The 26,094-nt window shown below is 43.6% G+C and overlaps 1 protein-coding gene across 1 annotated transcript in view; it reads left to right on the plus strand.

The window, feature by feature from the left end:
* Positions 1–3,025: 3,025 nt before the first annotated feature.
* The window catches only part of IL5RA (interleukin 5 receptor subunit alpha), a gene marked incomplete at its 5' end in the record, with an annotated part of 33,014 nt that continues 9,945 nt past the window's right edge, over positions 3,026–26,094 (plus strand). Inside the window, 8 exons of the mRNA XM_012534825.3 lie at positions 3,026–3,109; positions 7,296–7,380; positions 8,884–9,029; positions 10,232–10,370; positions 11,057–11,210; positions 11,285–11,472; positions 13,547–13,692; positions 16,975–17,113. Coding sequence (XP_012390279.2) covers positions 3,026–3,109; positions 7,296–7,380; positions 8,884–9,029; positions 10,232–10,370; positions 11,057–11,210; positions 11,285–11,472; positions 13,547–13,692; positions 16,975–17,113 — 1,081 coding nt within the window. The remainder of the gene's footprint in view (positions 3,110–7,295; positions 7,381–8,883; positions 9,030–10,231; positions 10,371–11,056; positions 11,211–11,284; positions 11,473–13,546; positions 13,693–16,974; positions 17,114–26,094) is intronic.

Raw genomic sequence — 26,094 nt, forward strand, 5'->3', positions numbered from 1 at the left:
CAGCCTCTCTGCTAATGCATGGGGTTGTGCTCCTGTCTTGCTAGCTGTTTGGCATAGGGTGTCCAGCACTGTAGCTTGCTGGTCGTTGAGTTGAGGTGGGCCTTAGCGTTGAGATGGAGATCTCTGGGAGCGCTTTTGCTGATTGATATTACATGGAGTCGGGAGGTCTCTCGTGGACCAATTTCCTGAACTCAGCTCTCCCACCTCAGAGGCTCTGGCTTGAGACCCGGCCGGAGCACCAAGACCCTGTCAGCTACACGGCCAGGTACGTGGGAGTTTCTTGCCTTTTGGAAAGTCTGAGGTCTTCTGCCAGCGTTCAGTAGGTGTTCTGTAGTTCTTCCACACGTAGATGTATTTCTGATGTATTTGTGGGGAAGAAGGTGATCTCCACATCTTACTCCTCGGCCATCTTGAAGGTGTCTCTCATCTAATAACAATTGATCTGGTTCCTTTTTGGCAACTGCGAAAACAATTACCTTGGGGATCCCAATGGCTGTCCTTGCACATGACATTCACTGACTTGCAGGATGTCTCATTGAGGGTCCCAATCATCTGTCATCTTACAAACTGAAGCCCTTATCTCACCTGGCCATCACCTCTCTCTGCGTCTCCTCTGTGGGGACCTAGGCCCCTCGGTTCCCAGTTGTGCAGTGGCTTCTCAGGGCCTGCCATCACTCACCACCTTGGGCTAAGCCTGGAGGTCCCCTTGCAAAGGCAAAGACTCCCACCTGGCTCAGACACTTGATACATTAAGTGCCACTGTTGTCTATTCACACACGGGCAACATTTTTTTTTAAAGTCAGCTTTGCAAGTCAGTGGGCTGGAAACTCCCCAGACAGAAGTGGAACAAAGGACAGGAAAACCCAACTAGGTTTACTTAAATTGAAGGTACTTAGGAGAGGACAGCTGAGGTGCTACACTGGGAACTGGGAGATGACAGAAAAGGGAAGGTCCCAGGGTGCGTGCAGACACAGCCACCGTCTCAGTTTGTTCAGGGCGCGTCCAGGCTACCGACGCCAGCAACTGATGGCACCCGGAGACTCTTTCTCCCTCCTCTGCCCCCTGCCATGGCACACACCCATTTCCCTAAGGGCGCAGGACCTGCTAACATAGCAGAGAAGGGTTCATGCATCCCCAGAAAACTGAGAATTGCTGCTCAGCTTGTAGGGAATGGTGGATGCCCCGTTTTTCTGTCAAATCATGTGCCTGGTATTGCGTAAGTAACAGAGGCGCTATACATACCCTAGTTGACTGAAGCACGTAAAGAAAACAGAAACGCAGGGCTGGAAAGTGCCCAGAGAAAACCTGATTACCTTGTCACCCAGGAGCAAACGTTCGTTTCAACTCCTGAAGAGAACAAAGCATCTTGAAAGAGAATGAAAATGCAGATGAGACAGTTATCAGATAGTGGCTATCAGGACCAGAGAGATCCCTCACTTGGCAGCAGCTTAGTGCTTGGGAGTTTCGGTTAAGGCTCGTCCAGAACTGCCCGCTCACAAATGCTCCTGAATATTTGCTTAGAGTAGCCCTGCTGCCATCCCATCGTCAAGGAAACTGGCTGTGAGTTTTTAACCATTACAGCTGCGATGATGAAACAGTGAAGGAGATCCGTCTCTAAGTCAAAAAGTGCACCCAGAGATAAGGTTCATTTTCAATGCCCTGCGGCTGCTTCTGATGACATGGCACTGCACTTCTCAGTAAGTGGGGATCCAAGGCTGATTCATCTCCGAGTGAGCAAATGTCTCTTTCTCTCTAATAATACCCTGGGCTCCACCTCCTAATGATTTCATTACACGGTGGGGGCGGACGGGGGATAGGAAAAGTGACAGAGAATGATTTATAAATATACGGCCAACTTTTAAATAAAGGGGAAAACAAAACCCCTTGAAACTCTATTACTAGCAGGGACAGAACTAATACTGGTGCTATGGACATGGTATCAGGCAGGTCATATAGACTCTGGGTGTAGCGTTCTATTCCTGTGTGTTGGCTAAGTAACTGAGGTGTGCAAATCCGTGCGAAGGTGAGTCACATTAAAATAACACCTACAGTTTTTGTTGATGTTTGTGTAAGAGGTTTGTTTCCCACCGTTGCAGATACTTTAGTGATTAAAATGAGAACATGCATTCTGCCAAGATTTCTGAGGGAATATGTGAATTTAGAAAATAGGGTACAGGATATAATAAAATAGCTCAATATTGTGAGGAAGTTTCAGTTAATTGAGAAAGCTACAAATTAAGAAACAACAACAACAAAGAAGGAGATGATTGCATTGCCTCTAACAGAAGGCATTCTGTTTTTTGTATCTTCAGGGGATTCTAGGATTTTCAAACAATTTTTTCAAAATCGTTTGATTTTATATAAAATGTACAAAAACTTGCTGAAATATCTCACTTGGTTTTATGTTCAGTAATTCAATTTTCACCCAAAGCAATGTAAACATATCTCCATGTATACAGAAGAAATGGATGGAATGAAGAAAAAAAGGAGAAAGGAAGACAAAGAAAAATCTGAATCTCTTATTAATCTATTAGCCTAAAATTCATCAACACATGTAAAATGACTGCTTTTGTAGCCATATTGATTACTGTATTTGATACCCAATTTAATGAATTATCAGGCCGAAAACTCCATTACCTGGTGCAGCTTCTACTTCTTGTGAAAGGGTATGCCCTCTTTCATAGTTATTGAAAAATATGTTAATGTATGTAGCTATTTGTTCAAAGTTTGCATTTCAAACATAATAAAGTTTTGGAATGCAAATCACCTCATTTGTTTTCACTACTTGAAATGCTGCTTGGGGAAATTTTTAGGCAAGTTACCAAAAGTATCACACCTCCCCCAAAACAGACCAGGCTTGTTATATGTTCCCAGCCTGCCGTGCTCTCATCTAACTTGTCCCTATGCTAGGTTTCACCGTAAAGGGCTTGACATGTTAAGGGTTGTGTGTTAATTTGCCTTTACTCTTTATAGGACCAGGCATGTGCAGCACCTGCCCTGCACCTGACACTGTGCTAGGGGCTGATGGACGTGGTCCTGGCTTTCTGCTACTGAGTACAGTCGTGGGAAACAGGAGGACCGCAGGAGACAGCTAAGCCCAGGAAAGGGGGTGAGTCTGGGGAAGGGAACGCGTGGATGTGGGATGACAGTGCACCACGTGCAATTCGCTAGAAGACATCCAACCTCTCGGAGATTTGCAGCAAACTCCTTCTGCCAGCAGTTTCCAAATACTCAGGGTGGCAGCACCTTTTCTGCCTTGGCTAACAAGCGTTTATGACTGTGCCAACAATCTGAATCCCTGAGTTACATTTTAGGACTATTTCAGAAAATTAATCAGAAGTTCCGTAGCAGGAAAAAAAAAAAAAGTTGCCTGCCTTATATATGGCCCTTGTTACCCACTTGTATTTCTAGGAATGTGTAGATTTCTCATTTGGGGGTAAGGCAACATACCTAGCTACCTACCTAAACATGTCATTTGCATTTTACACCTTGGGTTATTTATTTATTCTTCATCCCCCAAGAGATAGGTTTTATTGCTGATTACACTGTACAGGAAAAAAAAGGAAAAAAGAAAAGACGAAGTAAAAAGTAAACTCTGCTTTTAAGGGCTTAACAGACCATGAATCCTCTCAGTTGCTTTTCAATTTCTGTTCACTGAGATTGAGTTTGAGTTCACTGTCACCACAGTTGACTCAAAAAGTTTCTTTAAAAGGGGTAAATTCAACTTTGGTTATAAAAAACAAATGTACCGGGGCAGCAAAATATGTGGGAAAGAGAGTGGGGAAAATATTGTCTGAACTTCAGTAGAATCTGACGAATTCTCAGGAACACTGGGGAAATTTGTTGCCAATTGTCAGGACTTCACCCAACTTTCTAGAAACACCTGTAGTGCAAGAGATGGTGCTCTGGTTTCCTCTAAATTTCAAAGAATATAACACCTACTAGAAGCCAGATTCTCAGAGAGCGCTCGAGAAATTTTAGATTGACTCAGTGAAATGTCACACGAACAGGTAGCCCATGGACTCTCTGAGACACTGAGTGTGTTTTTTTTTTTTTCTTTTCTTTTTTTGGCTGCATTGGGTCTTCGTTGCTGCACGTGGGCTTTCTCGAGTTGTGGGGAGCAGGGCTACTCTTCTTTGTGGTGCGCGGGCTTCTCACTGCAGTGGCTTCTCTTGTTGTGGAGCACAGGCTCTAGGTGCAAGGGCTTCGGTAGTTGTGGCCTGCAGGCTCAGTAGTTGTGGCTCACAGGCTCAGTAGTTGTGGCTCATGGGCTCTAGAGCACAGGCTCAGTAGTTGTGATGCACGGGCTTAGTTGCTCCACAGCACGTGGAATCTTCCCGGGCCAGGGCTCAAACCCATGTCCCCTGCATTGGCAGGTGGATTCTTAACCCCTGCACCACCAGGGAAGCCTGAGCGTACATTTCTGACAATCGTAAGTAGGAAACACATGGTTTTTTTTGTTTTTTGCGGTACGCGGGGCTCTCACTGTTGTGGCCTCTCCCGTTGCGGAGCACAGGCTCCGGACGTGCAGGCTCAGCGGCCATGGCTCACAGGCGCAGCCGCTCTGCGGCATGTGGGATCTTCCCAGACCAGGGCATGAACCCGTGTCCCCTGCATCGGCAGGCGGACTCTCAACCACTGTGCCACCAGGGAAGCCTGGAAACCCATGTTTGCTGCATTCTGCTGAATTTGAATCTTATTTTAACAATGTAACGGTTTTCTGCTGGATTTTAATTGGTAGCCATGAAAAGAATGAATTGAACATGTCATTCCGATATATTTTTAAGGTAGCGAAATAGCCTATTGCACAATGAAATATTACCCAGTTGACATCTATATAGCAGTATATCTTTGGATTAAAGAGATGACCCCAAGAGATTCAAGCTGTTTTTCCAGTAAAGGTGATTGCTATGCCTGGAACCAGAAAGATTAAGGTGACATGAGCAAAGGCTGAAGGTGTTTTCAGGGAACAAGCAGAGCAAACAGAATTATAGAAAATACGGGATCAATTGTCAAAACTCCAGTAATACCCAGCCTTGTATGGAATTTATCTGGCCCACAAAAAATTGTCATTCTTGGTAAAATTTATACTCCCACTTGACTATCTCATGTTGCCTATAAGACAACCATTTTTCGGTCAAAGTTATCATCCTGTTTAAGAGAAAATATCACAATAAGATGGGGAAAAATAGTGTATGGCTGTTTTATGGCCAAAAAATTAATCGTTGAAAAATTTTTGAATGATCAAATGAAAATTTGAAAAATAATTCTATATTCAACAGCTATAAAAGCAGAACACATAGCAAATTCTAGGGGAGACTGCTTGGTTGTGTAAAATATTCAATTATCTCCCCACTGAGACATTCAATAGTTTATTACTTCAACAATTTAACTGCAAAGGATAGACATTTATTATTTTTACAAGTATGGTTATAACTTACTACTTACTCTGCCAGGCAGTAAAAGTCACTCAGGAATATCAATGTTACATTTTTTTCTGACCTAGAATTCTTCCTGTTAATGACGATTACTGCAAAGTTAGAACATATGTGATATTATTTCCGTAAATGCTGACATTTCAAAGACATCAGCTTCTAAACTTGAAGAGGAAGCTATCTTTGTTGTTTGTTAACGATTTTTTATCTTTGCTTCTCAGGCTTAGTAAATTACTAATGCTTGCCTTTAATTCCTTAACATTCTCACTTATTGAAAACTTTAAAAATACAAGAATACTTGCTTTTATTGTCACTGTTGTTTTAAAAATTCTTTTTCTACATGGTGTGAAATCATCAGAGAGAAAGAAACAGGATTATTTTTATCAAAAGCGGCATAACTCTGATTAGTAATACTTAAGTTTGTTTGAAAAAGGAGTTAAATGCTTTGTATGCTGTTTCTGTTTTCTATGTTGTGACATTTTACTAATTTCATTAGCAAGTTAAACAGTGATAACAGTAAGTTAAGTTGTAAAAGTGAAGAAAGCGTGGTTTTTGTACTTCCTGAACGTATCCATTTAGCCAAGTTCTATCTTCTGTGGTTCTACCAGAATTATGTTTGGAAAACACCAAACCATTTAAATAAATCTTTAAATTGAAAATCATGTCATTTAAATTAGTACAGAACAAAGGTTTTATGGTTGGAAGATCTGAGATTGGGTCTACGTTCCATGATTTACCAGACACGTGATTTTTGGCAAATTATTTAACTTGTTAGACACCTTTTCACCCTTGTAAACTGGATAATAACCACACACCATTTCACTGGTGGGGAGGTGTGGGAGGTAGCTCATGAGAGAGAACAGGAAGAAATGCTTTGTAAAAGCGAGGGCAGCACACAGCAGGTGGAATGTTACTTTTGTTCTTTAAGTTCATATGAAAAATGCCTTTCGAAATTTTTGGAGGAAACACTCAAGATTTCTAATCTACAGTTCCCAACAAGAGATCCTCCATTCTTTTCTTTCACATGTAAAAAAAAGTTGCTGAAATGACCTAACCACTTTTTCAGATGGCCACACTTGAGTTATGCTAACTTTTCTACTCAAGATTCCTTTTCATTGTCTGCTTATTTCAAATAAATAGAAATATTGTTTTTATCTTCTCCAGGCCTATTAACTACGTCTTCATTTTCTTTTATAGCCTGTTCCTTTCTGGCTTCATCAAAAAATTCAGCCTCTTCACAGTTCAAAGTACCACACACATTCTAGGTTTGTGATACAAATTTTCTCTTTCCCACATTAAAATTGTTTTAGATTTAAGTTTCTTGTCATGTTGGCTCATATTTAAATACTTATTAATGAAACTGGCAATGGTATTTACTTTCAATTTGATTAACTCTGCCTAGAACTTTTACTGTTCAAAGATCTGCTCTGGTCTCCCGCTGAATAGCAATCCTCTCTTATTTTCTTTCTTCTCTTCCGGCTTCGCATGGCTGTGTGCAAGGCCACCAGAGATGCCTGTGCTCACTTGTGTGTGTGTCAAGAACTCTAGTTCATCCTTTAGGACTCAATTCAGAAGTCCCTTTGCTCCTACTGTGCCCCATAAACATCTTTATGGGAGCAGCTTTTAGACTGGAATTACAATTATCGAGTTACACTTCATTCTGCCTCTCAGATTACGGATCCACACTGGCAAGACAAAGCCCAAGATTTCTTCATATTGGTATTTCTAACACGTAACAGAAAGGTCATAAATGTTCGTTAAATGGCAAAATGACTACATTTTTCTTTAGAAATGAGCTGCCAGTTTTTCTTTAAAATGGCAACAGGTGGCAATTTGGATTTTTGTCTCTGTTTTCTGTAGGATGTCATCATCATGGCACCTGCATCACTGATTCTTTTGGGGGCCACAGTGATACTGCAAGTAGACTTACTTCCTGATAAAAAATGTAAGCACCGTCTATTAAATTCAATAATATTTCTTTTTCTGAGAAAAAGTACATTACAAAAAGGATAGCATTATTTTCTCCTAAATAATAATTAATTAGGAAATTATGATTTTTTAAAAAGGGATGGAACATTTATTCTTATCAGAATACAAACTCTTTAAACATGCTCTATTTTAAGAAAGCAACGTCGGCTGAAATGCACATTTTACGCTGCAGTTTACCCACACTTCATATTCCAAGTGTGGGTAAACGGGCACTCAGAATAAAGCTGCAGCTGATGGCCGTATTTGAAACGTCTTCCCAGGCAAGGGAATGGTTCCAAGTCCTCACAACCAAAGAATAAGAAGCTTCCAGTAGGTTTGCTTCAGAAACTTGTTCATCAATGGGTTTAAAGAAAAGAAGAACTGCCACGTGGTTCCCCCATCAGCACTGTCTAAGAAACCTTGCTATGGCCATGACAATGTTCTGTATCTGCACTGTCCAGTGATAAGTGACTATCGAGCACTTGAAATATGGCTCATGCAATGAAGACAATGAACATTTGATTTTATTTAAATAAAATAGCCACATGTGGCCACTGGCTACCGTAATGGGCAGTGCAGTACAGACAGAGCCTCAGAATACTGTATGTGGCAGGTGTGGAAGCAGAGTCAGGGAAGGCTACTGAATATTAAAGGTCAGTGGAAACATCCTCACATGTAGTAAAGGAGGTTTCATAATTGTACAATATTGTAATTTTAGCAAAAATTATAAAGTTGTATAAACATATGCCCAAGAAAAAAGATAATGAATGTATCACATGTTAATGTCACTCTCGGTGATAGAAGCGTGGGTAAATTTTTCTTTTCTTTTTTGAGCATTTGTGCTTTCCAAGGTTTCTAAAAAGAACAGGCATTGGTTTTGTAATTTAAATGAAACCTTTTATTTTGTGAAAGCTTTTATTTTCAAGGCAACATTAGAGAGCAGTTCATTAACGGGGGGAAGAGAACACTTTTCTTTCTATAAATGCCTATTTGAGTAATTTTGCTCAGAAGTTTTTTTGACCTTCAATCATAATAAGAAATAAATCCTTTTAACATCATGAACCAGTACACATGCAAATATGTGAGTACACTTATAATAGAAACAAGAGGTTCGTGAAACAGTACTTCTTATATATTTGATGCACCTGGTATTTTCTATTCTATTTTCTTCCATGTCATTAAACACATTGCTACCCACAAACTAATACATTACTGCAGTCCATTAATGGATAATGACCCTTTGAAAATTATGCTTGTACTGAGTAATGATATAGTAAAATATTCAGATTTCAATAAAATACCTGTAGATGTTATAGGTAAATACCTGGGCAAAGTAAAAACATTTCTAAGGAAACTTTTCCCAAGATTATTTCAGTGTTATACATTCTGATAGCCATAATAAAATACTATACTACACAAAAAAATACTTAACAACTTTAAAATGCTATGTAAAATTAAACATTTTTCTTTTGATCTACAGTTTTACTTCTCCCACCTGTCAATTTCACCATTAAAGCTATCAATTTAGCTCAAGTTCTTTTACGCTGGGAACCAAATACTGATCAAGAACAAAGAAATGTCCAGCTAGGGTATCACGTGAAAATAAATGCTCCACAAGAAGAAGAGGTAAGTGTTTATTCTGATGGCAATCCTTATTTAAATTTTAACTTTGGGGCTTCCCTGGTGGCACAGTGGTTGAGAGTCCGCCTGCCGATGCAGGGGACACGGGTTCGTGCCCCGGTCTGGGAGGATCCCGCATGCCGCGGAGCGGCTGGGCCCGTGAGCCATGGCCGCTGGGCCTGCGCATCCAGAGCCTGTGCTCCGCAGAGGGAGAGGCCACAGCGGTGAGAGGCCCACATACCGCAAAAAAAAAAAAAAAAAAAATTTTAACTTTGACTGCATTTTCCTTATCAAAGAAATTTTAACTAAAAAAAAAAAGAAAACCACTAAAGGGCTTTTTGTTATATTCCCAGTAGAGCAATGTCTCTATTGAAATGACTGAGAACCAGTGCCACACCTGCATTAAACAGCAGCTCGGAACATTTTAACTTTGGGACAATTCTTCCACTTAAAAATCAAGTTTAGTAACTTCTGAGGTAAAATGGTTCAGATATTGGTTTTATATAATTTCCTCTAAAATAGCCAAAAGAACAGAAGAGAAAAGCCGAATAAAAGAGGAGGAGGGCAGGGTACCTAATCGAAGAGGCCAAGTTCGAATGTCAGTTCGGCCATTTCCTGCCTTTAGAATCGTGGACCAGTCACTTAACCTCTCAGAGCCCCAACTTCACTGCAGGCATATATTAAAGCACCAGGTACCTAGCAGATGCTCAATAAAATTAAACAAATTAAATTCCAGTCAATATGGAATTCTAGAGAATTTTCCGTCAAAAGTTACCTCTGGGGAGGAGACTGGAACTAGAGATGGTAGTCAAAGGAAACTGGAGCCTTCATTGTAACATTTTGTTTGTTTTTATAAGAAGCATTTATTCAGGTATCCTTGAAGAATTAATTTTTGTATTTGTATTATGTATTTTTGAAACATGTACACATCTCGAATTGGGTAATTTATTTATTCATTTTTAAAACCACTTTATTTTGATATAACTGACCTGTAAAAAGCTGCACCTATTTAATGTCTACAACTTGATGAGTTTAGGGATAAGGACATAACCTTGAAGCAGTGGGTTTAATTTTTTCTAGCAAAACGATTTCATTGCATTGTGTTTACGTGCCATTTTAAAAGTGGAAGAAAACGCCTAGTTGATTAAAATAGTTCTCTCAAGGCCACTTCCCCTTTGCATACCGTGACTTGTGGGTCTTATTTTTAGTACGAAACCAGGAACACTGAGAGCAGACGCGTAACCATCCTTCATAAAGGCTTTTCAGCAAGTGTGCAGACGGTCCCATGGAACGACCGCTCCCTCCAGCCAAGCAGCTGGGTTTCCGCGGAACTTAGAGCCCCACCAGGTAAGGCAGGCCTCTAAGAGCCCAGTTTTATATTTCAGGCTTTGTAAACATAGGAAAGTCAGAAAACAAACACCTCAGTTTTCTCTTCTTTTGTCAGTCACCAGTTCCTGCCCGGTACCCTTTTACCTCATCAACATCCTCACCAAAGACCATGATCACTTCTCAGTGTCATAACCCAGCCAACGCTGGCTGGCACGTCCCTGCCAGCATTGCGGATGTTTCTCCTCCCCAGCTCAAAAGACAGAGGGTCATAAACTAAATCTGGGCCAATCAGGTCTCTCATAATTGGGTTCCAGGACATCTTTCCAACCACCCGCTACGTGATTCCTGCGCTCTTCTCAGATGGATTTACAGCCATGATGCCTACACACTAGCACAGTCCTGCCTCGGAGCCCTCGCTTTCCTGGGCTCACCTGACTGCTTTTCTGAATCCTTCCTATACTTCATAGCCCAAATCAAATCGTACCTGCTCTGTGAAGCCCTTTTTGATGTCCCCAATCACTACCCTTTCTAAAGAAACAATCAGAAGCTGTCATGGCAATGTCTTGCTCTTTTTTTTTTTTTTAAATCTTTATTGGAGGAGAGTTAATTTACACTGTTGTGTTACTTTCCGGTGTACAGCAAAGTGAATCAGTTATACATATACATACATCCACTCTTTCTAAAAAAATTTTTTGACCATCTAGGGTCTCCTGGAACCTCAATTGTGAATTTAACTTGCACCACGAACACCAAGGCAAATAATTACACACACTTACGGCCGTACCAAGTTTCTCTTCACTGCACCTGGCTTGTTGGCAAGGATGCCCCTGAGGATACGCAGTATTTTCTCTACTATAGGTTAGTATCTGTTTTCACTTTCGCGAGTGGGTTGATTCCTCCAGCCTTAAAAACTTATGAGTGTTCCAATTCAGGTATGGCTCTTGGACTGAAGAATGCCAAGAATACAGCAAAGACACCTTGCAGAGAAATATCGCCTGCTGGTTTCCCAGGACTTTTATCAATAGCAAAGGACGCGACTCACTTGCAGTGTATGTTAACGGCTCAAGCGAGGAAGCTGTGATCAAGCCTTTCGATGAGCTCTTTGCCCTTCATGCCATTGGTAAGATGGGCTTGACTCAAAGCCAAAATAACCGAATCGCAGAATCTCAGCACTGGGAGGGGTTATAAGGATCACCTCGTTTAGCTACTTGTCTGATGCTAAGTGACCATCTGCCCGCTGCTTAAGAACCAGTGTCAAGGTTTCTCAGCCTCCGTGCTCCTGATATATTTGGCGAAAGAACTCTGGGTGTGGCCTGTCCTATGCCTTACCAGGTGTTCAGTAGCAGCCCTGGTCTCCACCTACGAGATGCCAGTAGCACCTCCTCCCCCGCAAATTGTGACAATAAAAATGTCCCCTAGGGGATAAAATCTCCCCTCGTTGAGAATCACCGCTCCAGGGAAAGTAAACTCACTGCTGGAAGAACCCCATATCCTCTCACAGCAGCTCTGGCTGGTTTGGTAATATTTCTGCCCATGGGTCCTGTGATGGGCTGGTGCCACCCCCAAGCAGGTCTGATTCTTTTCCCCACAAGATGGTCCCTCAGCTATCCAAAGGCAGCCAGGTTTCCCATCCTGAGGTCCCTCTTCCCCGGGCTACCGACCCCCAATTTCTCATGTACTCTTCTATGATCCTCTACCCTTCTGGACTTTCTCCTCTGGGTGTTCTTGAGTTAGAGTGTCCCCCTTACCATGTGGTTCTCAGATCTAAGCCTATTATTTAAGCTTTCACGTGCTCAGTTCTCAAAACTGAAGACCTTCTCCTTCACCCTAGATACTTGTATTAAGGCAGCTCATCAGGAGCCTCTCACATAACATTTCTGGTTCTGAACATTCAAGGTTTCAGTGGTGGCCTCTGCTTAGTAGCGTGGGCTGTGGAGCCAGGCTGCCTGGACTTGGGTCCTGGCTCCTCCACTGACTTGCTGAGTGACCTTAGACAAGCTGGTCATTTCTCTGGGCCTCAGTCTTTTTATCTGAAATATGGGGAGAAATCAATACTTCCTACAAGGTCTTCGTGACAATTAAGTATGTTGATAATTATAAAGTTCTTAGAAGAGTGCCTGGCCTAAGTATCCATTAAGGACGCAAAATGTGATTGTTTAAAGGACGTGGTTTGGCATGGGACATCTGTATCTGTTTCTATCATCTATATGTGTATCAAACAGAGTATAACTTTGTTTAAAGAATCACAGCACTTGCTAAAGAGATTACAGAATTCTCTTCGATAGAGTATTACTTAGATGACCTAAAAATATCACTTTCATGAAAACAGGTGATAAAAAATGCTGAGGGGGACCTGAGAAACAGTGATATTAAGACACCAATGGACACAGCCTGGGACAGACCATGGGCATTTTCTTGTGTGATATTCATTTTATTGAGACCAATTTCTCAGATTACTAAAAGAAATAAATGCTCTTTTGATGAAAAATGTTCTGGCTTAGGGGATGGTAGGCTCTGGAGCCAGTGGGCCCCATTCTTAGCTCGTCCCTATGACTCAGTAACTGTGAGATCTAAGTCACATAACTTAAGACAAGGACACTCAGAGATAATTTCTATCCACATCAAGTGGCCATAAAACAATCATGTGAGATCTCAGGGGAAAGAACTGTGGAGTTATTTGTAAAGACAAGTTTAGCCCAATCCGTTCTTTTTCTGTAAGAGAAAACTAAATCCTCACAACAAACCAAAACAAGATACACAAAACAAAATGAAATAAAAACTGAGGCCCAGGAAGAGGAAATAATCGGTCCAGCCACACACCTGCTTCACAGAGCAGGGCTTAGTGAAGGCTCCAGGGCATTCTCTCTCCAGGATCAGGTTTGTCCTCAGATCCGTCCAACTTGAGAAGTAAAAATGGATGGTGCGCTGGGTGTTGCAGTAAGCTGAAGGAAAAGGCATTTAACCATTCGATGCCCTTTGAAGTAGGAATCCCTGAGGTTTACGGGAGAGATCTCTCCTTTAGCACCACAAGACGGGAGTCAGATGTGAGCCGCTGGAGTCCTGTGGCTTGCAGGTTCGTAGATTAAATCCTGGCGTACAGTACTCGAGAAGACACAGCTTAGAGACGCCTTGAGAAATGTGGGTGGATTAGATTTACCAGCCGTGATCACCGACCTCTCGGTTCTTCAACCTAGATCGAGTAAATCCTCCAGCAAAAGTCACAGCAGAGATTGAAGGAACCTGTCTCTCTATCCAATGGGAGAAACCAGTTTCTGCTTTTCCGGTCCATTGCTTTGATTACGAAGTGAAAATTTACAACACAAGGAAAGGGTATTTGCAGGTAATGCTTCAGCTCATTCTGATATTCGATGATAGAGTTCTTTTAGAGACATTTAAAAAATTATTGTCAGTGACTGCGCTGGTTACCCCTTGGAAGCCCATCTACCTGGGTTTTATGAAAATAAATCAAACCTTACTGGCTTTTTGTCTTGAAAGGATCTATTACTTTTGGTTGAAAATAATGCAATGGATCAGATAAAAGTTCATTAGCACCACTGTTGGTGAAATGGTGCAGCTGCTACGGAAAGCAGTACGGGGATTTCTCAAAAATCAAAAATAGAATTATCATATGACCCAACCTTTCTACTTCTGGGTACATATCCAAACGAATTGAAAGCAGGGTCTCAAAGATCTCTGTCCATCCGTGTTCACAGCAGCATTATTCACAATAGCCAGAAGAAGGAAGCAACCCAAGTGTCCATTGACAGAGGAATGGATAAACAAAATGTGGTCTATCCATACAATGCAATATTGTTAGCCTTAGAAAGGAAGACAATCCTGACACGTACTGTATCATGGATGGACCTTGAGAACATTATGCTAAGTGAAATAAGCCAGTCACTAAAAGACAAATATTGTATGAATCCACTTATATGAGGTGCCTAGAGCTGTCCAATTCATCAAGACAATGGGGAGACAATGGTGCTTTGCGGGGCTGGGGTGAGGGGGGAATGGGGAGTTTTTGTTTAACGAGTAGTTTCAGTTTCGCAAGATGAAAAGAGTGCTGGAGATAATGTGAATGTACTCTACTACTGAACTGTGCCATTTAAAAATGGTTAAGATAGTAACTTTTGTGTTGTGTGCATTTTACCACAACTTAAAAAAAAAACTGCCTCCTCAGCCCTAATGGACAAAAAGTTCAAGGGGAAAGGAACTGAATGAAAGTCAATATTTACTGAGCATCAACTATGCATTATGCTTTATTATCCTCACAGTTACTCTATTATGTAATGATCATTCTCATTTTACAGCAAAGTGAGGCACAGAGAGATTAAGTAAGTTGCCCAAAGTCACAAAGCAAGAATAGAATAGAAGTCAGGATTCAAACTTCTGCCTTACAAATTCAATTCAATTCAATTCGGGTTAATAAATATTTACGATCTGGCTTCTCTGTGGGATATACAGAGCTAAATAGCTACTGTTTCTGCTCTCAAGGGGCCTGGTCTACTGGATGCACTCCCTCAGCCTCAGAGCTGCCTGACCATCGTCAATGTCAACGTGGATACAAAGGAGGGAATGGACAAAGCAAGCTGCCAGGGCCTCCACCCAGGGGAGGGGAATTGAACAGAATCTTCAAGGATGAATAGAAACTTGCTTAGTGGGAGAAGCAGAGAAGGACTTTTAGCCAGCACTTCCCCATGTATTTAAGCACACATGGTGAAAGACTGGCTTTCTTTTTAAAATTTCTAATCCACCCTACATTGGTACTTCTGTAAAATACAATAAAAATGATTTGCTAGAAAAATCACATACAGCCAAAGACAAGCCCAGTGATCCTGGTCCTGGACGCCATGGCAATGCCAGGTTGCTAAGAAAGCTCCCAAAGTGTTGTCTCCATTTCTATATTTATCTCCTCAAGGATCAGCAATAAACAGCTCCTGACTCACACCAGTCCTCCAACCACACTTGGAGTGGCAGGGGTTCTAGGCAGAAGGAGCAACTCCACAGCATGAGTGAGCATGGTTCCTTCAGCCAAGTGGCAGTAATTTAGTCAGCCTGGACATAAGGCCAACGTTGGAATCATAACTCTAGCTCTTACACTGGGACTTCTCCCAGAATGATTCTAAGATTTTGTTTAAAAAAAGAAATGGTTTTTCTTTTTAAAACCATGGTCATAGGCAATGGAAACCACTAAAGTGTTTAGCTTGATAGAAAAATGTGAACACATCTGCAGAATCGCAGAATTATTTTGGAAGCAGCATGAAAGCTGGGTATGGACGGAGAGGTGACATGTGGACATAGAATACCGGTTTCATGGCTACTGCAACAGTCCAAGCAAAAAATGATGAAACCTAAAATGGCAGTGGTTTTGGAGCAGGGACAAAGAAGGAAGAAACACATTCAGGAGTAGGTAAGATACAGGCGGCCAGGGACACATCTCGGGTTTGGGGTATTAGCTGCATGGTGGAGACACTGACCAGTAGAGAGAACATACACGGAGGGTTTGATTGTGAGAAAACAGCCTCATTTCAACACCAGACAATGTTAGCCTGTGTTGCCTACGGCAAATTGGCATTTACTGAGTGCTTATTATTAGGTTCAACTGCCCAAAATGGCTGTTTTTGCAGGTCAAAAATGGGTTGGTGAATATTATCACTTTCCATATGATTCAACCCAATATATCTTTAAACTTGGGCTTTACAAAGTTAATTCCATTTAATTCAATAATCCATTAGGTGGTATGGTTCCTATTTTACAGATGAGAAAACTGAGGCTCAGAGAGGTAAAGGAAATTGCCCTGCAGTTAGTTGGAGGTAGACCTGGGATTCAAACCCTCTTCTTCCTAGATTCAAGGTCCTTTTGCTCTTTCTGCTTCCTTATGCCCCCTCCATCCCTTGCTCCTTGCCCTCTGGCTTGGGGTGAGACACTGTATCAGGGATCAGCGCACTTTCATTGTAAAAGGCCAGAGAGTAGGTATTTTAGGCTTTGCAGATCATACCGTTTTTGTCACAATTACTCAGCTCTGCCATCAATACAAGCAAATAGGTGCAACTGCGTTCGAGTAACTGTGTTTGTGGACACTGATATTTCAATTTCATGTACTTTTCATGAGTCACAAAATATTCGTTTTATATTTTTCGAACACTGAAAAATATATAAGTCATTCTTAGCTTGCAGTCCCTACAAAAACAGGTAGCAGGCCAGACTGGCCATAGACTGTAGTTTGCTGGATCCTGTTGAATATGGCGGAAGCCATGTGATATTGTTAGTTAGGTGATTAGAGAATATCCAGGGACAAGATGAGGGAGGTTATGCATTCTGCTATGTGCCACTCCAGTCTTTCAGTCTGGAAATATCAGTTGGACCCGGATGGATCATCTAGATCTTACAACTGCCTGTTTTATTTATTTTGGTTACTACATAGCTTTCCCCCTAAGGGTGACTGCCAACACCTTCACAGTGAAGTGGTCTAGAATAAACTAATCAATGTGCGTCTTACTGATTTTAAATGGGTCACTGAATACTGAGTCACATTACTTACATACGACCTCCCATCCTGATGATTGCCATAATTTAAATTGCGTGTCCAGGGATTCTTACAATGATATTTTTTCCCATTTAGACAGAAAAAATGACGACCAATACATTCATCTCCGTAATTGATGGTATTTCTGAGTATTCCATTCAAGTGAGAGCAGCAGTGAGCTCTGTGTGCAGAGCGGTGGGACCCTCCAGTGAGTGGAGTCAGCCAATTTATGTGGGTGAGTATCTCGTGTTTATTTTAAAGCAAATGACCTTACTTGTAGTTATAACAGATCCTCCTGGAAAGTGTACACCTTCACTTGTGAGTCCTGAAATGCTTTCATGTCCCTACTAAGCCTCATCCTCTGTCAGTCTGCTGCCTTTTTGACCAGAAGTGGATTTACCATGAGGCCAATGAAGCTCCAGTGTTCCAGCTTCTCACTAGCAAGAGCCCTTCCAAAGTCTAGTACTTTTTTTTTTTTCCAGATTATCTGGTCCTACTTCTATTCAGTTTTACCAAATTAATTTTTTTTGTTTTGAAATAACTGTAGATTCATACGCAGTCATAAGGAATAATGTCAAGAGAGCTCATGTAGCCTTTACTCAGTTTCTCTCAAGACTAACTTCTTGCAAAACTGTAATATAATATGGCAACCAAAAAAGTGGCATTGCTACAACCCACTGATCTTATTCAGATTTCATCGATTTCATATCTACTCATTTGTGTGTTAGTTCTATGCAATTTTATCCCATGTGCAGATTCGTGTATATGTCACCACAAGGGTCCTTCCTTTTGCCCTTTTTTAAGCACTTTCATTCCTCTCTCCTCTCCTCCATTCCTAACCCGTCGACTACTAATCTGGTCTCCATTTCTATAATTTTCCTATACCTAATTCTGAATTTATACTTTTGTTTCATTTCATAAAGAAGATTCCAAAACTGAATAAGCTCAGGGCCCACAAAATCTGGATCCAGCCCTGGGCCCTCAGCGTAACAGACCTAGAGAATCCCAAGGACTGGCATCACCTGGGCTCCTGCATTGGTTCTGCAGCTGTTTTTGTTTATGATTAAACTGACTAGCTTACTTGGCAAATAATATGATCATTGTATCTGTCTGTGGGACTGGAGAAGGGTGATGATGGTGGCTCTGAATGAAAGGGCAAATTTCCATTCTCCTTTTATGTCAGATGGCAATTCCATAACCTGGAGAGGTGGCCTTGCACCGTGATGCTAGAACATGCACACCCTGTGTTTGATACTATCTGCGTATCTTGGCCAGTTAAAAAACAGCTAGTGTAGCTCATGTATGTGCCACAGACATGCAGCCTGGGGATGCAGACGTATGTGGCTAAGTGCTGCATAAGAGCTACAAGGACACGAAGAGGAGGGAAGAATTCTGGAGTCTTCCATAGAAAACTCAGGTTTAATGCCAGCCTTAGCACATACTGACTACATACCCTTGAACAAATCACTTCTCTCTGCCCATCCGTGGATTCCCAGGACTAAGGAGGTAATTAATACCCACCTCTCCTGTCTCACAGGTTATTGTGAAATACAAACAACAACGACAGCAGATAACATTTATTGCTGACTATCCTCCAAGCCCTGTGCTAAGTGCTTCACATGCACTAGCTTCACTAATCCTATCCACCAAACTGTTCTGCAGATGAGAAAACAGGTTTCGAAAGTTTAGACAGTTTGCTTAACTCTGCATGGCCAGTAAGTGGCAGAGAAGGAATTCAAACCCAAGTTGACTGATGCCAGCACCAGAGACCTTAGCTCTATGGCATGGGGGCCGGGACGCTGCAAGGTGCAAAGAGCTGAACAAGTTAAAGATGCATTTAAGAGATCCTGGTAGCTAACTTTGTGATTATGGCTGGTCAAGCACGTGAATATCACTGTCCCTCAACGTACGAGGTAGTTAACGCTCCACTGAAGGGTGTACCTAAGGAGAGATTTCTTTCGGCACATGCTAGGATTTTCTATCATTTCATTCATTCACTTAGGCTAATGGGTGTCTCTGCAGGACACTCCTGGGCAGTGACCCATGGGCCCATGTGGATGTAAGTCAGACCAGACGCATAGCAGGGAGATTTCCAAGGGAGACTGGGAAAGACAAGGAAAGACCCGAGAAATGGAGCTGGGTTCTGAGTCTGCAAGGGACTGGTCTTACTGAGTCGCTGAGTTTCCAAAGGGGAAAGGAGTCCCTAGAGCTGTGTGACACGACCAGCACAGCCTTATGGCACGCCCACCACATCACTGCACTGGGACTCAGAGGACCAGCATGAGGCTTGCTGGGAGAGGAAGCAGAAAGGACAAAAGGAACTGAGAACCGGCCAATTGCACCTACTTCAGGTTTCTGCCAAAGCCAGTCTTTCCCCCTCCCCCCTGCCTCCTCCCCAGGTCCAGGCCCCAACCTGACCAAACAGACCCACCACATGCAGGCACCCCTTCCACACCGCTTTATCTGCACAGACGAAATCCACTCTACGCCCCGAGAGGGGGACCAGCAGAAGAAACGTGAATCCGTCTCAGGGAATTTTCAACAAGGCTATGCATTTCTTCAAACGCCTGCGACAGAAGCTTAATTTTCATGACCCGCATTTGGTGGATTTTTTTTTAATGCTTTGTTATTCCCCAAAGGCCGAAAACTCATTGGCCCCCAATTATTGGCATTTCTGAGTGTCTTCCCAACATCACTGCGCATATAGTTTCAGAGTTTATTTTTTTTTTAAATTCTGTGTGAGGACCTCAAACTAACTTGGAGACCAAGGTGGGAATCTTGGCTATGGAGCCAGTTCTGATTTTTAGTGTTTGGGTTTTGAGTTCTCATCAGTGTTGTCTGCTGAGAGTTTAGAACTTAGAGAGCAGAAGAAAGCGAGAGACAAATCAGGAGATCTAGGTTTTGGTCGTGGCTCTGCCAGTGCCTAACTCTTTGACTGAAGTTAGAGATGTGGAGATAATATTTCATGAGCCCAGTTATCGGAGACTGCTTCCACAGCTGTGTTGAGAGGGAATCTCAAGTTACATTTAGGTCATCCGAAGGCGCGGTCATCTGTTGTCACCCCTGCAGGCGACAGAGTGGTGACCAGTGTGGCAGAGTTCGGCTGCCCCCGACCTAGTCAGTCACCTCTAACCCCTCCGGGTCTCAGTTTCCTCACCTGTAACATGTGAGTCTCCTCACTTGTAAGTTCTTCCCTACTCTGCCTTTCATGTTCTCTTACCCCTATCAACCGCCGACAGAAGTGCTGAGAGAGAGATTGTGACCTGTGCTGAGAGTTTATTTTAAGCTTGTTTTTAATTTATTTTTCACTCTCCACTGTAGAGCTGGCGCCCCATGATTATTTTCTAAATAACAGCTTCCTAGCTTGGAACCGGGCTCATTATCATTTGCTCTCAGGTGTGCCTCACTGCCATCATCCACGGCAAATCCCATTTCATTTGCTGCCAGCCTGGTCATGAAGATGAGCTGATTAATATTACCACGCACCTTATAAATCCATCCTTTCTGGAATTGACTTCCCCGCTCACTTTAGGATCATTAGTGAATTTAATCAATGCAGGCTCTCTACTGTCATCAGGATGATTAATAAACATCACAGGAAGCTCGGGCTCCTCTGGGACATTCCACATGGCTCTTCCTTACCCCGCGAGGATGCAGCAATAATAATGCTCTGCTTGCAGCCTACCAGGCAGGGTTCCCGCTCCATTCATTTCCTCTAGACATCCTTCCTCCACTCCTACCTTGTCTTAAAAATGGCACCCTGGAGCCCTCCCCTTCCACTTTCACACCAAGGCCCGACTCACATATCACCTCTTTGTTAGACATTATTAAGTCCACCTCCTTTATCTGAGGGAAACGGAGGCCCAGAGATATTAAATAATTCAGTAGTTATCAAACAGCCAAGAAGTGGCTATTAATGGATAATATTCTCAAATAGGTGACACAGGAGTCAATTAGCAAACTGGAATAGATTCAATTTACTAATGAACCCATCATCACCCAGGGTTATTGAATCAAGAGAGAGACACCAGATGAGTAAGTTTTGACTGATGAGAGAGGAGGGCGGAGGAGAAAGGACTGCTGTCCTGCTCCAGTTGGCAAGGTCCCTGGACAGTCAAGAGGCACAGGGGCAGCCAGCAGGGGTCCAGCCAGCCACAGTGTGCTCTTCACCTGCCCTGAAACGCTGCCCTCCTGTGCTGGGATTTCCAGAACATGGAATACTTCTTTTTTCTTCTCAGATGGAAGGAGCAGTTTCATCTTATCAGCCCTCGTTATCAGCTGCCCTTCCTCAGCTGGCTTCTCTGCCTTATCTGAAGGGCTAACTTTCCACACTTCTTCCTCCTTTTGCAACTTTCTTAACTTCCGGACGCTTCTGCTCCCTTGTTATCTGGGCCATCTCCTGTTTACCAAAACCTGGTGTCTCCTGAGTGGTTTCTGGTCTGAGTGAAGATATTCCTTTTCTCAAGTCCATCATCTTCTCTTCTCTCTCCCCTCCCGGAAGCTCAAATATCATGCAGGAAACAAGGAATAATGAAAACAAAGTTTCCTACAATAATGCCCTTCCCCGTGGAAAAGAGTGTTACACATGCATCCACCCAGCCGTGTTGCTGGTGTATCAGTGACGGGTCTTCCCGCCCCCACCCCCAGCACAGGCCCTGCCCCTCAAACAAAATCGGGTTTTGCCCTGACATCACTGAAGGCCGTATCTGAAGGCCAGGATCTATTCGATGATGGTACCAGGTATCAATTAAAATGTATCTACAAAAAAAAAACTATTGCTTTAGGCTTGAGATGTATAGCACTTACACCCCAGGGAGTAGGGGAAAGTTCACCGCATTTCTCAGATGCCTCAGCTGTGCGGTCAAGGTCGACACGGGCTGGCGGCTTCCTTTCGGGGCATCTTCCTTGAGACCTGTTACTCACAGGAAATCCTGGCCATGGCTTTCTGTCACAGTTTCTTTCCGTGTGTGGGGGGAGCCTTAGAGTCACATCACACATTCTAGAATCCGTAAGGACTTCATGAAAAGAGTCGGAAGCAGAAAATCAGGGAGGGATGTAAGAACTGGGGCTGGGATGGAAGCAAGGGTCCCACAGGGAGACTCTGCTGCCTTTTTCCTCGGACTTGACATTCATGGGCTGTGAATGAGTGAGGAAACCCGGCACACCGGCCCCAGGGCACGTGGAATCAAAACCTGGAGGGCGTGGTGTCACCTTCGAGATCCTCCAGCCCACCTCCTACATTTTACACTTTGCCGGCTCCACCCTCAGACTCTGCGCCTGTGCTTTTTCTTTTCCTTTCGCCACCACCTTTCTTTCTACATCCTCACACTGTTGTGAAAAAGGGAGAAAACCAGGAAGGAGAAAGGTGAAGGGGAGACACTGCAGAGAGCTCAGATCCACTTTCCCTGGGTCTTCCAAATGAATTTTGCAAATTCAAGAGCTTCTGTGAAGAAATGGCGGGCTTCTGGCTCATTAGCGACAAAAACTGATTGAGGAATAAAACGGTGACCCAGTCAGTACCTTGAAAAACCCACCTGGCTTCCCTGAGGGGGATATAACTTGTGACGATGCTGGGTTTTCTTTGTAAATGGGGGGTTTCCGGGTTGGTAAATGTGGTGGCCGCTTTGATCCGCTGTTTCCTTTTCCCCAGGCTCCTGTGGTTTCCAGGCTGGTAGCCGTGGCCTGAGGGCGGGCCAGCAGGGAGCCTTCAACTTCTGTCCCCAAATGTGAGGAGCAGGGAGCTCCCCTGTGCTTTCAGGCCCGGCCGCCTGGAGGTGTGGTGTCCACACCAGACTGCCACGCGTGACCTGTGCCTCGAGACGGGCCCGCCAGATGACGGGAGGAAGGCGGGACACCCCTCTTGGGGCAGGCACTGTGCTTGGCGTGTTCACCTATGTTATCTCATGTATCTTCACAAACACAGGATTTTCCTAATTTACAGATGAGCAAAGAGACGCAGAGGGGTTAAGGAACTACCCCAAGTGACAGAGCTAGGAAGTGATAGACCCGGACCTAGAACACAGCCACAGGACTGGGTCCACGCCATGCTCTTTCTGTGGTGCTTCATCACCCCGTGGGTGACAGTGCCAGCCAGGGAGACAGAGGCAGGAGGACTGGCTGTGGGGACTGGCGGCAGTGAAAGGGTTGCCCTGCAGCTCATGAGCTGGTCAGCCTCCGTGGAGCCCAAGCAGTGGGGACACTTTCATTGACCTCTTCAGGCTACTCTAAATACCCCCTTACGAGTTGTCCATGGCGTTCATTTAAATACAAACCTCCTTGAGGGTGCGGACCATCGTGCTTTATGCCCTCTCCTACCCCCTAGTGTCTTGAATATCTGGTGTTTTCTTTCCCTCCAGGCCTGAGCTTATGACTCTGCCTTCTGAGGATTCTGAAAGGGCTCCAACCTTAGTCTGGCTTTCATGATTTAGGGAAATTATCTTGATGCCTTACTGCTGACACGATGTGTTTAATCATAATCACAGTTATAATAACATTCACTGAACACCTACTATGAACTAGCACCGGGCCAATCACTTTGCAGGAATAACTCAGCCAGTTCTTATCCCCGTTGAGCAAAGCAGGTGATGGAAGCTCCTGAGGGCTCCCTGCTCAGGGTCACCTCTGTTGTAAGTGGCCAAACCAGGACGAAAGCGCTTCACCCGTTTCTTACTTCTATGTTAAGACTGCAGCCTCTGCAGCCAGCTTTCAGTTGCTTTAGCAGGTTGGTAGAACAGGGCCAGCAAACCCCTTACAGGGAAGAAAGTTCTGGGTTGCCTAGGGCCCCAGAAAGCACACACCTCTCTGTGCTGTGTGCAAAAGTCTGCAAAGAAGCAGAAGATGGCGAAGAGGGTTCTCTATTTAGTTTCATCAGGTCGTGTCCTACTGGGGACAAATGCAGACCAGCAGTACGGCAGCGATCCCTTAGGGAATCCTGAGTGCGCAAAGGTACACCTACACACCCACCCCCCCATCCCAAGCATCTCCATGTCCTTTCCATATTTTGGGTCATTGAGCCCAATTTCCCCAGATGAACACAGAACACGTTTTGTGCATTTTGCTCTGGGCCCTGGACTACCTATGTTCTGTCCACTGAGGCTGCATTTGCCGACCCCTCTCTTTCACTCTCCCGAAATCAGGTAAAGGGATTTTTTTTCCCTAAAAAAAAAACCTCCCACAATCCACTTGACAGCTGCCTTAGAAAGCTCGCCCACCCAAAGGGCTTGCTTATGATTTTTGCTGGCACTGTGAGCCTGTGACCGGCTTGGCGGGTCCCTTCACAGACGATGCCACGGCCTCCCGCTCTAGAGAGACAAGTGCAGGAGGCTTCGTAGACTAATGCACCTGCATCCTCTCAGTTATCCAGCCCTGTCAGTGCCCTCAGAACTCCTCCCAGCGCCTGCTGGTTTAACGGAGTACGGCTGCTTCACTGGAAGAGCGCCATCAATTTACTAATGAGCTCTTTTCCTGCAGAACCTATTGTTGAGTCTGAAACTAGATTCAAATGCAATATGGAATCCCTAAAAGTCATACTTGTATGAACAGCTTAAGGGTGGAACAAGCCTCCAAACCAAATCGACCTTCTAAGTGTTATTAGTCTGAACTACAAAGATCATACAATTCTAGAACAAGTGGGGCTGCAGCACCGGGAGGAAAATGACTTGACAAAGCTCTGAGGGCAGAGCTGGGACGAGGTCCAGGGCCTGATTCTCTTTAACCACCAAGCTATTCGTCCCTCTCCGTCCCTTTCCCACCATACACTCCCGGGATATACAGCACGAGCAGAATTTTCATTAGTTGGCTAATTGTCAAGGTTAAATGGTCGAGACGTCAGAAACTGAGGAAGCCGAGGTCACCAAGAAACCAGACAGCTGAGCTCCCAAATGCTCCAAGTTGTCAATATTGGGAGAACATCCTAGAATGAGGTGCAGAGTCTGAAGGGCTTCTTCTCCTTGGCGGGACAGGCTTTGCGACTCCGTCTTTCTAAAGCTCATCTCTGCATAACCAAACAGCGGCGCCCATCAATTTCTTGAAAAGAAACATCCGTGGCTTCCGTTTTAATGGCAGAAAACTCATTCTTGAGTCAGAGAAAAGATTCAAGTTACCTTGAAACGCTTGTTCTTAAGAAAATGTCCAACGTCAGAGACCCCAAAATTCAAATTAATGATGTACCGAGGGGCCTCCCAACTTTTACAGAATTAAAATTCTTAATCATTTTGACCGGAAGGATATACACTGTCAGTGGGAACTGTACCCCTGTTCTACCTTCAGTAAAATCAGAGGAGGTGCTGTCTTTAATTCATTTTACTTACATAACTGACTCTCAACTTCGTTTTTGCGTTAATAGATAACGTTAACGGTAGATAATCCCCAAGCGATTTCCATTTGGTAGTGAACATGTGAAACCTTTTTCTTGCACTGAATTTACCTGCCAGTTTAGGTTTTCTTTGCAGTAAAGCTGACCTCGGCTCTGCTGTCTGGGGGGTTAGCTCTGTTCTCAGGTGGCGGTAGGGGAGCAGTTCTGAAGCAAGGTGGGACACTGCGGAAACCAGGCGGGGAGAAATGACTCATGTGCCCCCTCCCTCCAGGCAGTGACGGTGACTTTGCTTTCCACATAGTACCTTGCATGCACCGCTAACTTTTTTTTGATCGAAAGAAATAAAATCAGTTGCCTCTCCAAAGAGGTTCTGTTAATTCAGAGAGAGTCTTCCCTTATCAATGTGAGCGCTCAAGTGAACAGCTAGAGAGTGGTTTAACTGAAAAGATTTGTGTAAGCACGCTCAGAAGTGAACGACACTTTTATCAGGACCTGACATACCAGCCTGCAGAGAATTGCACAATTTGAGACACCAACGGGACCCAGGGTGCCACCCTGATAATATTGATAACACCACTCATTCTTTCTGCAGGACTCAAGCTTCACCTGTTTAACCTACTTGTAAACAGGAAACATTCTGCTACTTGGCATAACCCTTGCTAAATTTATGTTCCATGTACATGAGTCTAGAGATTCTGAAGGTACTTGTTAGGGGACTTGCATAATGGTTCAGCGTGTACTACAGTGAGTTTCAGAGATGGGGCAATGAAGCAGGCAGAATCCCTTATTCAGGAAATCAGAGTGGGAAATAAAGCGAGCTGGTATTTGACTTCACGGTAGTAGTATGTCCCAGTTGCTCTTTATATTAGCTCCGTGCAAGGGCAGTAAAAACTAGGTTTAAC

Source organism: Orcinus orca, chromosome 10 (assembly GCF_937001465.1).
Source record: "Orcinus orca chromosome 10, mOrcOrc1.1, whole genome shotgun sequence".
NCBI classification, from domain to species: Eukaryota; Metazoa; Chordata; class Mammalia; order Artiodactyla; family Delphinidae; genus Orcinus; species Orcinus orca.